The sequence below is a fragment of the Lissotriton vulgaris genome, chromosome 3_1 (assembly GCF_964263255.1).
Source record: "Lissotriton vulgaris chromosome 3_1, aLisVul1.2, whole genome shotgun sequence".
Taxonomy (NCBI): Eukaryota; Metazoa; Chordata; class Amphibia; order Caudata; family Salamandridae; genus Lissotriton; species Lissotriton vulgaris.
In genome coordinates, this window is record NC_141689.1 from 1,606,252,752 (window position 1) to 1,606,268,270 (window position 15,519).

General features: G+C 42.1%; 1 protein-coding gene across 1 annotated transcript in view; it reads left to right on the forward strand.

Annotated features, from left to right (window-relative positions):
• GRIN3A (glutamate ionotropic receptor NMDA type subunit 3A) overlaps nucleotides 1–15,519 on the forward strand; it is a 665,328-nt gene that overhangs the window by 298,375 nt on the left and 351,434 nt on the right. Inside the window, exon 3 of the mRNA XM_086963254.1 lies at nucleotides 9,746–10,793. Coding sequence (XP_086819380.1) covers nucleotides 9,746–10,793 — 1,048 coding nt within the window. The remainder of the gene's footprint in view (nucleotides 1–9,745; nucleotides 10,794–15,519) is intronic.

Consider the following 15,519-nt stretch of genomic DNA (forward strand, 5'->3'; position numbering starts at 1 on the left):
GCTGGGTGATAATTATCACTCTGTCTCAGTTTTCCTTTTATAGATTCTTGCATATCAACGGGCCAAAATTTATTTGCGGAACAGATTATTTCAAAAAAGGCAAAACGTAGAATTTGGTGAGTTAAAAACTGATTCTGCATGTTATACCTCGTTTTTTTTTCTATCGTACTCTCGGAATAGGAGGAGTTTAGCACACACGGTAAGCACCACACCCTCAGGTAAGGGGGCGCCTTGCGTCACTTTTACGTCGCCAGTGCGTCACTTTTTGTGACGCACCAGCAGCGTAAAAAATGTGCCTTGTTGCACCAAATTTACAAAGTGACGCATCTAGGTAGATGCGTCACTTTGTAAACCCCTGCGCCACATTATACCTGCGCCAGGTATAATGTATGCAAGGGGAGCATATTGACGCAAGGAAGGGTCGTAGAAGTGACGTAGTGAAATCTATGAGATTTCACTGCGTCACTTTTAGGACGCCGTTGGGTCAAAATCTTACGCCTGCCTCACAGCAGGCGTAAGACTGACGCAAGCCCTTTCACATGGGGCTTGCCCCATGTAAAAGGACACATTGCTGGAGTTGCGTCACTTTTGTGACACACTCCAGCAATGCGTCACTTTTGCGCCTACCGATACGTCAGAAAAACTGACGTACCTGTAACTCCTTGCGACATACTGTAATTATGACGCATCATTGGTATCGCAAGGAGGGCGCAGTGAAAAGTGACGCATCGCTGTTTTCACGCAGCGATGCGTTACTTTTTTTAAATGAGGCCCCCTGGTATTTACCACTTGTGGTATATACCCCAACAGATGCACACAACTCTAATGAGGGCCGAAGAGTAAAATGTATTTACATCGGTACAACGCCAACAATAAAAAAGTCCAGGTGGTCTTTTTTTTAGAAATTCTGCAATTTGTAAAAGTAGTTACAGTTCATGAAAGAAATTGCAAACTGCCAGTAGAACCCTGATTTGTCAAAAGTGTAGTTCAGCTAAAAACGCCTTTCTGTGAAGTGATACATGAACAAAATCTACCAGAACTAATTAGCAAAAGAAAACTTTTCACACTTCATAAATAATATAGTGAAAGAAACTATTTTTATTCAGAAAAAAATTGTGCTACGTCCCATAAAATCCCCGCTTTTCATAACAGATGCATGCTACGCACACATCGTAATATGGCGAAAAAAGAAAGCAATTTCAGCACCACCTGTTGCGAACAATGCAATCAGTCCTCCACCATTGACGCAACACATTTACACATTGCACAACTCGTACTGTGATGCAAAAAGAAGGCTATCACATTGCCTGCAGATGCTTCGTGGGTGGCACAGACCTTTCCATTTAGTTGGTGTGCATACTATTATAAAGGCTTCCGTTCACAAAGGAAGGAGAGATTAGATACTCGTTTTTGGATTTCATTTAGACTTCCCTTAGAATGGTTTGTTTTCACCTTGATGACACGTTTTGCTCGGCTGGATCTAATAGTTCAGGGGAGTCCAGTGTAGTATTGTGTTATATATGGTATCAGGGCCGGACTGGCTGTAGTGGGCATCGGGCGTTTCCCCGGGAGGCTGGAAGTGTGGGTTCAGATTTTGCAGCGATGGGGGCCGTTTTGTTGCTGTTTAGCAGCTGTGCTGCTATATCGGCCCCCAGTAACATAAGCAGCAGGGGGGCTGGTCCGTCGAAATTTCCAAGGCTGCTTTGGGTTTCCAGTCAGTACTGTATTGTGTCGTCTGTGTAGCGTTTACTACCTCTATGAGAGATTCTGAAGCACTTATCCACCAGGGCAGCATCCTAAACTGTGTGGTCGTGTTATAAGGGTGTTGTAATTGCTTTGAGCTCCTGTGGGAAGTATTTCCATGTAGTGTGTGATGAACACAGAGGAGCAGTTATCCTGTTATGGAACGCCGAGCTCTGCAGTGTAATGGATGAAGAATGGAGAGAGACAGATATGTATTTTCATAGTTTGTGGTACGCTGGCAGCCCTGAATAGCTCTGTGGCTCCCTTTAGTGAGTTGGTAGTTTTCTTTTATGTTCTCAGTTCAATTTTGTATGCGGACTATGACAGGAGGTCATCTGCTCTTAGATCCTAGGGGCCCATGGCAGTAACAGGTGTACGTGCTTAATTTGTAAACAATGAAGTGCCCGAGCCCTTGTCAAGAGCCACTGCAGCTTGCAACACCCGATGCTCCTACTAGCGCTGCCAATGACAATTTTATCACTACTAGCCATCACACTCATACAAGTGTGACGAAACAAAACTCTAAATATACATTAAAATGACTAATACAAGCCTCCCAAGCTAATCTTATAGCTTTAGGTAGCAGATGATAGTGATTATATAGTATATTTAATTGTTAAACAACAGCTGATGTGCTCTTCAAAAAATAAGACAAACAGCACCACCATGTGGCAGTTTGTCATAAGAGCCGGTGTTGATAATAAAGTGCTGGTGCTGACACCGGAAACCACCGGCTCAAATTAAGCACTGACAGAGTGAGAGGAAACCAGAGATCTGCCCAGATAGGCTGTGTTGCAGTCCTCCTTTATGTGATTGCAGTGATGTAATGTAATGTAATTTGTACTTGTAAAGCGCACTAATACCCGAACTGGGGTGTCCTGGCGCTGTAACGCATACTGCTGTGGAATCCTTCCTTGCTTTTCCCAGTGAAATGTCCACTCCTGGGCACCCCCAAGGTGAAGCCAGGCATCCCAGCGCTGTTGTGGAGATTAAGCAAGCTATTGCCCAGAGTTGGACCCATGATGAGACTAGGCACCGAGGCGAGAATGATCAGGTTCGAGGAAATTGAGCCCAAAACCCACCAAGGCGGGAATTGAACCCTGGTCCCGAGCCAGACCTCTGCATCAGGGTCTGCCGCTCTAACCATTGAGCAACTCTTCTCCACAATGACATCAGATAACAAGACTGCAGACGCACTCTGTTATAATCATCCTTTTTCTCATTGTAAAATGTTGGTGCTCAGGTTATGTGACTATGAGCGACCTGTAGGGTGGACCGTGTTAAATGTCTCCGATGACCAAAAGAACCATGTGGCACATCTCCTCAGTCTTCGCAGGCCTGTTTCATTAATAATGACTGGTTAGTTAAGCAAGCTTGTATTGCCTGTAAGTGTGCCCTCCAGTTACTAGCAGGGTTCCACCAGTCATTTTAAATGTTACATGACCCGACGGGTCAGGTACTGAATGGATATATGATATCATATGGTGGCATGGAATATATTAGCAATATATAGAATACCTGTCGTCCATCTTGTGGTTGGTGGTAGGAGATAGGGCAGGGCTAACAATGTTTACTATGTCTGTGATGCGTCTGGGGACTGTAGTTAGAGTTTGCAATCTCATTAATAATGGTGTGAGTCTTCAGTTGCTGACTAGTAGTTGAAACTTCTAATATTTTGTTCTGAGGCATATCCTATGGCTCAGATGCTGTAATTTCCATATCCCATATGTATGCGGAAATCATTCTGAAGCTATGTTGTGCATACGTCCCCAGTTTGGGTAGGCTGTCTGTCTTCTTGGCATGGTGTGCTGGTTGGGATTGCTCCATACTTCTGGAATCAATTTATACAGAAAAGAGGGTTTTTTCTTTCTGGATTCTAACTCAGGATGAGTCGTTGATGTAATTATTTCATGAACAACCGTGTTTTCACTTCTCTCTGAACTTTACATGCTGCTGGCTGCTTCGAATTTGGATGGCAATCAGTTTCAGAGCTTGGCAATTTGTATCAAAAAGCACATTCACCTATGGATTTCTTATTGTAGGGTGGCATGATGATTCGTGGTACTTGCAGGCAGTGCAGTGTTCTATTTTGCTTAAACTAAACTGCTGATATTACATTTGTAGGTATATTGGTGCTTTTCCTTGGGAGGGACTGTGAACTTTGCAAAGTGCTTCAAACATTGATCATCTAGCTGTATGAAGCTAGTGCGGTGTTTGCACGACTGGTGCTCTATGGGGTGATGGCAAAGGAAGAGTCTCACTTCAGTGTTTTTGATTTGTTCTTTTTTGTGTATTGTGAAACAGGGCATGTCAAGGTGTGGGATACTGACATATTTGACCTTGGACATCACAAGTGTGGGAATAGTCTGTAGTTTCGGTTGGTATCCAAGGTATGCGAAGATGTGTCACAGTCTAGTCGGTACCCCTTGTGACTTTGTTTGAATGTGTTATCAGGGATAGATCAAAGTCCATGGTCAATCAGTAGTGCCACAATTTCAGGATAACCACTGAATAAATACGTGAGTTCCATTTAAAAATGAATTATATATATCTGATGTGAATATTCTAGACACCCGACACCCGGAATTGATCCGGGACTTCTGAACCTAGATTGAGCCCTCTTAGAAGACCTGGATAAGTAACTCTTGCCTGTAAGTTAAACATGCCTGTTTTTGTGCTAAGCTATCAGAGGTTTAACCACAGGTGAATTTAGAGACTATTGTGGTTCACCCTGACAAGGACTGTGGCTTTTGCATGAGAAGGGCTCACACTCCCCACAACTAACAACCCAATTTCTCACATGGGCCCAATACCACCTGTTTCTTGGAAAAGCAAAAAGAGAAGAGTGGCTGGTGGATTCTTAAAGTGGTAAGGCAATGAAAGGGCGAGTAACAAAGTAGGAACTGAAGGGAAATCTTGGAGACTTTTTCTTGTGTGAACATTTTGGGAAAAACGGTTCATTCTAAAGTTTAAGTATCAAAGAACTCTTATCACAGAAATTGAATAAAGCCCTCAAATGGATCATTTTACAGCTATCTCCTATGCTTCAATGCTTAATATTTCATACCACTGCTCTCTCCATGGCCCTCTTAAACTTTGTCCCTCTGAAACCCACATTAACTCCAGTGCCTAGCCCTGACTTTTGCCCTTTACAATCTGATACTCTGTTGCTTTTGCCCTAGGCCTCAGTGGTCACCAATCATGCAGCACTGCTAAATTGTCATTTCCCAACCCTCCATACATTACAATGACTTGTGCCCAAGGACAAAGAAGAAATCCTGCACTGGCTGCTGTCTGGTAAGGGTGAAGTGTATTTGAAAGATAGTTTAATTGCTGGAATATGCTTGCATTCACACGGATAGATGGTATGACGTCCTGCTGTATTATTGGAGCAGGCTATCCACCCACCTCTGCCATTACATACAGCACCTGCCCTTGAATCAATGTCGGCTTCATTTTAATGGAAAACAGAAAAACATTAATAGCAAAGTGAATTAACAACAGTTTGCTCATAATTTATAGCTGTCCTACAACAAACACTGCCATTTGTTGTGGTCTGTGTTTCTGTTTAGGAAATGATTTAGTAAATAAAATTGTGCAGCCTCAACGAATCTTATCTTTGAAGGGTATTTTTCCCCAAAGAATAAAGATCACTTGTAATAACTAAGCAAAGATGTTATCAAAGTCAGCACATGGCAAGGAAAGTTCCACTCACCAAGCCCCTGTGGAACCATAAAAAGCATTTTAAATGTAATGGTGAAGGGAGGCCTGGGCTGGCAGGCACTCAAATAGTGCCCCCTCCCTACCCCCCTGGCACTGTCTGAGGTAGACAGAGGGAGGGGAACTGAAGGGCTGCAAAACATCTGCTGTTCCAGCAGTCCTGCATTTCATCCCAAACGTCCCCATGGGAAAACAAATCTTTGCATCTGACAGACTGAAAGAGAAGTAATCACACAAGTAAGAAAAACAGCTTCTCTTAAACCTCCTGCTGTACGTGTTCTCCATTCCTTGAGGCCACTTTTCAAGCGCCAGAACGAGCTGCCAGACTCCTCCCCAACCTGCCCCCCTCAGCACCACCCACTCCCACACTGATACAAAAGTAGTCTTTCCCCATTTCATTTATTTGTTTGGAGATTTGCTAACTACGCCCGGGGCCACAGCAATAGTGCCCCAGTGCATACTTATGCAGCACTACTGAAACAGGCCGTGCCCACCCCTCCTGGCGTTACAGCACTGGCTTGGACTCTGAGGACGAGGAAATCCTTGGCCAGCACATGAGCAGTTGCACCCACTCCATCTTCCCTCCGGCTATATAAACACAGTCTCAGCTGTATTACTGCAAGCAGCCTGCCTGCTGTCCTTAGCACTGAACTGCTCGGTGTGCCTTCTCCTCCCTCCTCCATGAATGGTAGGTCCATGCCCCACTAGCACATTAACACAGCCTCCCTTGCAAGAAGATCTATAGTTCTAATGCAGGCCTTTAAATGGTGATACTACCTATAGTCATTCTTAGAATAGTACAATTACTTACCTTGTGAATAGCACAAACATTGCACACTTTTGAAACTGTGGGTCCCATAGCCTTGTCTTTACTCTAGCTAAAGACAGGTCACAGAGATGTGGTGCCAGAATATCTACTTGTTTATATCATACTACCATAACACCATACGGAAAATACTGTGTGCTGACCTAAATATCGACTAGGAAGGGGCTCACTCACATAGTTGGTGATGCAACGAAAACGTTGGGTCAGAATGAATCCTGCTTTCTTATCCTCCTTGACCTCTCGTCAGCATTTCATACTGTCAAACTTGACAACCTACTGGCATGTAGGGTGGGACTTTCAGGTACCCTTATTAACTGGTTTGCCTCTTTTCTCCAGAACTGAACTCAAAGAATCAAGGTCAACATGTCCCTATCCAACCCCACACAGGTCACTTTAGGGGTCCCTCATGGGTCTCTACTCTCACCCACTCTCTTTACCTTATTCATGGAACCTCTAACTGAATTTTTTAATTTATCCAAGATCCACTATCACATGTACGCAGATGACACCCAACTATATTTAAAAGTCTCTACCCCAAAAATGTTCGATCTCTAAACTCAAATTCACAAATAAAAATGGTTGGCTGGTACCCACCTCAAACTAAATGCTCTCAAAACAGAATTCCTCCTAATTGCCCTACCCAAACATGCACCGGACATCGCAGAATGAATGAAACCTCTAACAGTGCAGAATTGCGTACCGCACTTTATTGAGCCAACAAGATCTCTGGGAATAATGCTGGACATGAATCTGAACATGGAGCAGCAGCAGCTATGCCACCAAAGGAGATAACTTCCGCATGAACATCTTATTAAAAATAAAACCTTTCCTACTCTCGGATGACATCAAGTCATCTGTCCAAACTCTAGTGATTTCCAGGTTGGACTATGGGAATGCAACCTTATGTGGGCTATCCTGGTGGCATCAGAGTATCTAGAGGTACTCGTTCCCTACTGATGAATCCACCAAAATTTTTAAAAAGAAAACATACAACCGAGCCTTCTCAGGCCTGGCCCCGATAATCTGACACACACTTCCCCCTGAAATCAGAGTAAACCCTCACCTGCTTTATTCAACAAAGAAGTAAAAAGGTGACTGATGGACAAATGTATGCAGAAGAATGCAGGATCTATACTCCAGGAGAGGATTTACCCCTTGCTTGCACCCATGCCTATTTCTCACAGATCATACGTGTATTCCGTTTTACTGGTTGTTGCCTACCTGGGAACTGTGCTTTTCACTCCAGAGACTCTCCCTTACCATGTTCACCCCCTTGTGATGTTTCAGTATTTTTATACATGTTGTCTTGATAATTGTAAATTGCTCTGTTACACACAAGGGTCATGTTCACGCTATATAAAACTGTATAAATTAATAAGAAAAAGAAAAATATACAAGTATATAGTCTACCATTTTATGATATTATGAAAGTAAAAACTTGACACACTGCCATAGAATCATTGAGCAGTTAACAGAGTTTGTTAGAGGTTGCGTGATAGAATTGAATAGGTGAATCTTATCTTCTGAAATATTCTGGACAGAATACTGTTCTTTGTACAAGCAAAACAAAAATTAGAAGTTGGAGAAGAAACAGACTGCCTGTCAAAACCTAATTAAAAATTATCAGTTCACATTACAAAACAAACAAATCAGAATATTAATATATTTTGTATTCCATGCAGTTGATAGAAATTAAATCTAGATAAGGCGAACAATCTGTTGGTCCAGACGCAGCAGTCAAAATATTCAGTGTCTTTAGCAAAATCATAAAAATTAAATAGAGAGTGTTTGGTTTAGCTTGTGTAAAAAAATCAGAACCATTTTATTAATAAATGAAATCACTATTGGTAGAAGCATATATATCAAAAATGATGATTTTACCTGGTGATATTTTTGAGAAACATATCCCCATTCAGCTTATGTGTTTGTGGAATTACATGCCACATTTGCCACAAAAATGACACAGCCCCATCACTGCTAAAATTTCAACCTGACCAATATTTAATAACAAGACAGCAGGCTGGAAAATGTTTCACACTTTGCGGCATATTTATCAAAGGGTTGTGTTGCTCTTGCACCACGCAGCGGGGTGCAAAAGTGACACAACCATTACCTTTGATTTATAACGCCACGCAAAGCCCCCTTGCGTGACCCGAGTGGCTTGATAAATCCAAAGTAACGCAACACAGAGATAATGGCTGCTTTGCGTTACTCTGACCCAGGGAGGCTTTCCATGGGTGGAGCATGGGGGTTCCCACGCACCCGCCCATGACTTTTAAAACATTCCCACATTTGCCAATAATGATACACCTGGGAATTTGTCAGAATGCTTCGCATTCCCAGGAGAGACGTAACGAGGAGAAAAATCTTTATTGCTCCTCGTTACTTCCTCTTTCTATCTGTGCTGCACTGTGCAGCACACACACCTTCCTGCACAAAAACAATCCTGCTTACAACGCAGGCACCTTTGCCCATTGGTGCGAGATGTTTGCGTGGCCGCTAGGCAGCACATTGTGCGACAGTGCCAGGAAAAGTCAGGAATGCGCCGTATTATGTCAAATATGGTGCATTCTGACCCTTTCCCTGTCACACAGTGCAGCAAGGTTACTTGCTGTGTTGTGATGCGCCACTGAGTGTAAACTTACCTACATCCTGATTACTTCTTAGCACTCCAACCATCCATACACCGCATGCAATTCCTGCAGTGCTTGTGTGAGGTCAACATAAACACAGAAGTGGAAACATGTCTGCAGATGTATGTACAGCACATCTCCAGAATATTTATGAACATCTGCAGAACAATGCTGAGAGGACTGAGCTGCCTTCCTTTGCATTGTCATTGTTGGGCTGCTGGAGATCGTTTGATTGGCATCCGACTTTAAATGCCACAATTGCTTATTTGGCCACAATACAGACTCACACAACAAAGTCACCTCTTTTGCATCATTCTGCCAGCCCTCACTTCTTATGAGGCATATCTCCTAACTAATGTTTTTTCGGCCTTCCCTTGTGTGTCTGCAACCTTTTAGACTTTTAATTAGTCGGTACTTTCCTGTCCACAGTGATTTCTCTTCAGTGAGTGCCAAGTCCTGAGGTTGGGCACAGATCCCTACCCTGCAGTCGTATTTTTGCATGACGCTTCATTCTTTAATATATTGTACTTCTGTCAATGCTTGTCATCTGGGGAAGGCATTAACAGCTATACGCTGCCAATTACTCCTAAAATCAATTATGTTCTATTTATAAGGCTTTTACTTAATTAGGTTCGTTTTGTTAACAGTTTAAGATTGCTTTCTGTAGACACTGCACAAAAATAGAGGCCTGTGTGGCTCTCCCATAAAGATTTCTTGCCTTAAGATGATATTGGGAAAAGTGCAGTTTGCTCATGATTTATGCTACTACTGTGCATGCAACTTCCACTCAGCCCCTTTAATTCTCTTATTTATTTGTTTGCAGATTCCTAGCAAATACGACATTTAGTGGCCTTAGTGGACACATCAAGGTGACAGAGTCTTCCATTATTAAGTCAGAAGACCATTACTTTATTTGGAACCTACAGCACGATCCAATTGGAAATCCCATGTGGACGCGGCTAGGAAGTTGGCATGAGGAAAAAATTATCATCGATTATGGGCTGTGGCCAGATCAGGCTCAGAGGCACAAAAACCACTTCCAGCAACCACCACGCTTACACCTGCGCGTTGTGACTCTGATAGAGCCCCCGTTCGTCTTCACGCGGAATGCTGACGATGACGGACAATGCCCAGCGGGCCAGCTCTGCCTGGATCCATTGACCAATGACTCTGCAGTACTCGATAGCCTGTTCGAAAGCCTCCAAAGTGGCAACAACTCTGTGCCCATCAAGTACAAGAAGTGCTGCTATGGCTACTGCATCGATTTGCTAGAGAAACTGTCAGAGGATATGAATTTTGATTTTGACATGTACATTGTCGGGGATGGGAAGTATGGAGCGTGGAAGAATGGCCACTGGACAGGATTGGTGGGGGATCTGCTGAGTGGAAATGCTCACTTGGCAGTGACGTCATTCAGCATCAACACTGCCCGAAGCCAGGTGATCGATTTCACAAGTCCATTTTTTTCAACCAGCCTTGGCATCTTAGTAAGGACGAAAGATACTGCTGCCCCCATTGGAGCATTCATGTGGCCTCTTCACTGGACCATGTGGCTGGGCATATTTGTTTCACTTCACATCACTGCTATTTTTCTTACTTTGTATGAATGGAAGAGCCCTTTTGGGATGACACCAAAAGGTCGAAACAGGACCAAGGTGTTCTCCTTCTCCTCCGCACTCAACGTCTGTTACTCCATTTTGTTTGGTAGAACAGCAGCCATCAAGACGCCAAAATGCTGGACTGGGAGATTTCTCATGAACCTCTGGGCCATCTTCTGTTTATTTTGTTTGTCAACCTACACTGCAAACTTGGCTGCTGTCATGGTAGGAGAGAAAATATACGAAGAGCTTTCTGGAATTCACGACCCAAAGGTAAGTTCATTTTTAGAATTTTATGTTACACCTGAAAACAAAAATGTCAATGTGTAAGATTTAGTAGAATGTTTTTTTATTTGAAAGACAAAATGAAATCGCATGATGGTTATGAATTTGCCCATTGGTAAACATTAAGCCTATCAAACACCATCTGTATTTGTGATATAATTAAATTAAAGTGTTGGAAGCATATGCCACTAGCAAGCACTGGAGTCCACCAGGCCACATGACTTGAAATGAAGGCATGATAATAAATTGTGTTCCAAAACTCACTGGTTCAGATGTATTTAATGACATTTTCTCCACTCTATGCAAGAAGGATAAATCAAGATGTGCAAAGTTTTTATCTGAATTATGATGCTCATCTTCACCTCAGACCATGCATGCATATCATACAACCACATGCCTTTTTAGTAACATGAAACAAATTTAGAAGATATTAAAATGTGTACAGGTACATAGAGAACTGCATAGTAAAATATACTCGAAACATCTTAAATCCTCAATACTCTGTGATATTATAATATTGGGTAAATTCCAGCCGCGGTCCGTGCAGGTAACAGCGGAGGGGCGGTGGGGCCGCATAAGGGGGAATTTCGAGGGACGATGCAGAGGGAAAATTGATTGTTTAATTTTCCCTCTCCATCGTCTCTCAAAATCCCCCCTTACTCGACCCCACCGCTGTTACCTGCATGGACCACGGCTGCTGTCACCTGCACGGACTGTGCTGATAAATTCATCTGCCCTTAAAATCCGTCAAGGTTGATTTCATAATCAGTGCATGAATTGAATCCTGCAGAGAAGTATTGCATAATGGGCTCTTCCTAGGAATGAAATACGAAGTCCCTACTTGTAGCGAAAGCTGAGGACAACCGGATCAAAATTGGCTGTTTTCTTAATTACTCAATTTGAATAATTTTAACAATATGTTTGCATTCCTTAAATGTAACTAATCAATTTCTTCTTTATTGTTGCTTTTTTCTCTATAATAATCATAATTATCCTAGAAATTTACTGTTTTCATATATTCTTTCAATAACCTTTGAGTATCTGGTTTACCACCACTTTTCTGAATTTGAGACACAATGAATCTTACTTAATTTATGAGGTCTGAATATATCATAAAAGTCTGGCTACTGAACCACGTGCAATTCATTGGGTACATTCCCCTCCCCACCTTCTACCTCCATTTGTCATGTGGCTATTTTTCGCTTCGACCCATCACATTGCCCCGCCCTTAATTGATTAGCTCAGCCGTCAGTGGGCTCAGTTGAAATACCTATTTCTCACATCTTTTGTCCAGATGATGATCTCAATTTCTTGAGATCGAAACGCCGTTGACCTCCTTACAACAAAAAACTCCTTTTATTCCTAATGATTTGTACCAAAGAGTTTCTACCTATGTTGCCAATATGATGTATGTTTTTATTTATCTTCTCACACCACATCACGCCCCTTTTCACTTCTATGTGAGCACTAGATCTTTCAATCCAAACAACCTATATTGTTGAATAAAGGAAACTGTTTTCTATAAAAAAATAATTATTTCCTAAAGTTAATTTTTTGGTGTCCCTTCCAACATTTACCAAATAGAGTTTTTTTCTGCCAGACTTTATATGATTGACCATCTCCTTTGATAATAAGTCTTTTTAAGGAACTACTGGCCTTGTATGATCTCTGTTTTTTTCAAAATTATCGTACACTTCAAGTTCAAAGATGGGGTCTCCTTTTTATGCTATGCATACTTAAGCACCAAACTCTCCATGTTGTTCCTCATTTCACAGGTGAAACTCGCAATTGGTGTAATTTATCATATTTATAGGGTTCCTTACTTATCAGGGGCATTAAATTACGATTCACTACTGTGGCAATTATACACATGCACTATGTTAATGCTGTATCACTTTTAGAAACCCTTTTGTGCCTCAGAACCTGACCAGGATCGCATTTTCTATCATATGTGTAAGATAACTGAGTGGGTGGGTACTTGTTTCAAATCATTTTCTGTGTCTATATGTGACAGATTTGATGTAGAATGCAGTAAAAGCATGGTACTCAGATTTTATTTGTAACAATTACTCTACCTTCAAGGAATTCACTGACATTGGATGGGTTGTGACCGTTAAGGGTGGGCGTAAAATCCGTTTCGCGGGCGAATTTGCGGATTTTCCGCGATTTCGCAAGATTCGCGGATCGCGAAATCGCGGAAAATCCGCAAATTCGCCCGCGAAACGGATTTTACGCCCACCCTTAACGGTCACAACCCATCCAATGTCAGTGAATTCCTTGAATCAGCGGGGACCAATTTTCAGCCAAGCAAGGGTTACAGCAGCAGGTGCAAAAGTTGAACCTAATTTCTTTGTAACCTTTTACAAAAGAGTTACAAACAAATTAACTTCAACTTGGACACCTGCTGCTAATTGCTTCCTGGCACCTCGTTGCATACTTGCAACTATTCTCTGACCCTGCTCTGACCCTTGAAGCAGGGTCAGAGAATAGTTACAAGTAGGCATCGAGGCACCTGTCCAAGCAATTAAACCTCATCAGGAAGCACTTACAGATATAAAAAACAGGAAGAAGGGAGAGGATGGCAAATACACCCATTTTGAGTTGTCAGGAGGGGTTAAACTAAAAGAGACCTTTACAGCACAATTTTCATATGCATTTTGCTAAAAATAAAAAGCTGTATGTTCTGTAGGGGCAACTCAGGAATCTGGCCCTTCAGAGATCCGGCCTCTCTTTCTTTCTCTCGTTCTCTCTCTCCCTCTATCTATCTATCTATCTATCTATCTATCTATCTATCTATCTCTCTCTCCCTCTCCCATAAACGACTGCATGGGTAACTTCGCTATGCAAGCGGCTCGCGAAGACGCAAAAAGCCCCGCGAACACGCAAAAAACCCAGCGAACACGCAAAAAACCCCACGAACACGCAAAAAAACAAAAATCCGCAAATTCGCACAAATTCGCGAATTTTGCAGATCGCAAATTTGCAAATCCGCAAATTCGCGTATCGCGAATTCGCAAAATTCGCCCATGCTTAGTGACCATACCTATTAAGCTTCTGGGGTTCAAGTCTTTTGTGCATCCCTGAGTTTGTATAGCCTCATGGTCATCTGGGGTGTACAATGCAAATATCTTGCCAATTTTCCCCCTTAATGTACACTAGAGAGTGATTGATGCAGTTCAACACAGGTAGTCTCGCACCCTGCAATACTGTTAATTGTGGGGAGCGTCTGGAGAATACACATTGTAACCACCTCAGTTTTGCTTGCCAAGCGGAACAATTGTCACCAGCATGCACAACTGGGCATTTTTTGTCTCCCCCAGCCCTTAGATCTAGTTATTACTAGACTGAAATGCACTTTATTTAATACCCACTCTCTTATTAAACTTAACATTGAGTTTTGTAATCATGTTGGCACCCATACTCTTGATGGCAGCTTAGCAGTGGTCTACTGTAACAACCTCTAAGGCATTTGTGGACCCGCCATGTTAGTAGACAGTCAAGCCATGCTCTTTAGATGCCAATTAACGAACAGGCCACCTGGCCCAAAAGCTAATTTCTAGATGCACTAGGTGACATCCTGTAGTCATGTATGCAGTACCCCAACCTCACTGTTTTGGGGGATTTTAATTTCCATCTGGAAAAATATCAACAATAAAGACTTGGAACAAATATTGAACATTCGGTTGGTGAGTACCACCACACATGTAGCTGCCCATACGCTTGATGGTATTTTTTTTTTTTTTTAAAACAGGGTCTACAGTTGGAAGCTATACTACTTCCTATTAGCTGGTCCGATCATAAGGCCATTGGTTTCAGTCTAAAACTTCTGCCTCCAATTCCTGTCAATATTAAATCTTTGCAAGGCAAGAAAGTTCAATCCTGGAAAGAAAATCAATAAAGCAGAACTGATTAATTTCCTAACCAGGTCCCAACCCTTAGCCTCAAACAATATAAACAGAGCAGCCATTAACTACTCTGAATGGATAAGGGCAGCAGTTGTTAAGTTGCCCACCTCAAAACCGGTAAAAGTCACAAAAGAAGGAAGGCCCTCAGCACCCGGGTTCTCCTCTGAACGTAGGGAATTAAAACAGAAATGGCAAAAATATGGAGAAAGAATTACCTTACTGATTAAAATAGCACATATATTCAATATATTTAAGAATCTAAAAAACTGATCCCTATTAAAAAAACATTTTTTTGAGAAAAAAATCCACTCAGCTAGGAATTTCCTAAGAGAATTATTTAAAACTGTTCAGGTACTCTTCTATCCAATCACCAGTTGTACATTGCCGACCAATCAATCACTTTACGATAAATTAGCAGATTTAAAAAAAATAAAGTGGAGGAAATACATGGTGAACTAAACTCCAGTCTTTTGGCTACAAGCCCGCCTTGAAAACTAACTAGGCAGTTACAAATAAGAATGACTTTGGTAATTTCCCACCTCTCACCTCTGAAGGAGTAGTAGACCTTATTAGACAAACCAAATCAGGAGCCCCATCAAATCCCTGCCTGCCAAGAATCATACAAGACATAGCAGAGACGGTCGCCCCTACATTAACCATATTCCTGAATATCATCATTAGATCAGGCCACTTCCCTCCTGAATGGAAGAAGGCCTCCATTCTCCCGCTGCTGAAGAAACCTTCATTGGATTCAAAGGAAGTGAAGAATTCCCATCTTATATCCCGCCTCCACTTCCTGGAAGAATTCT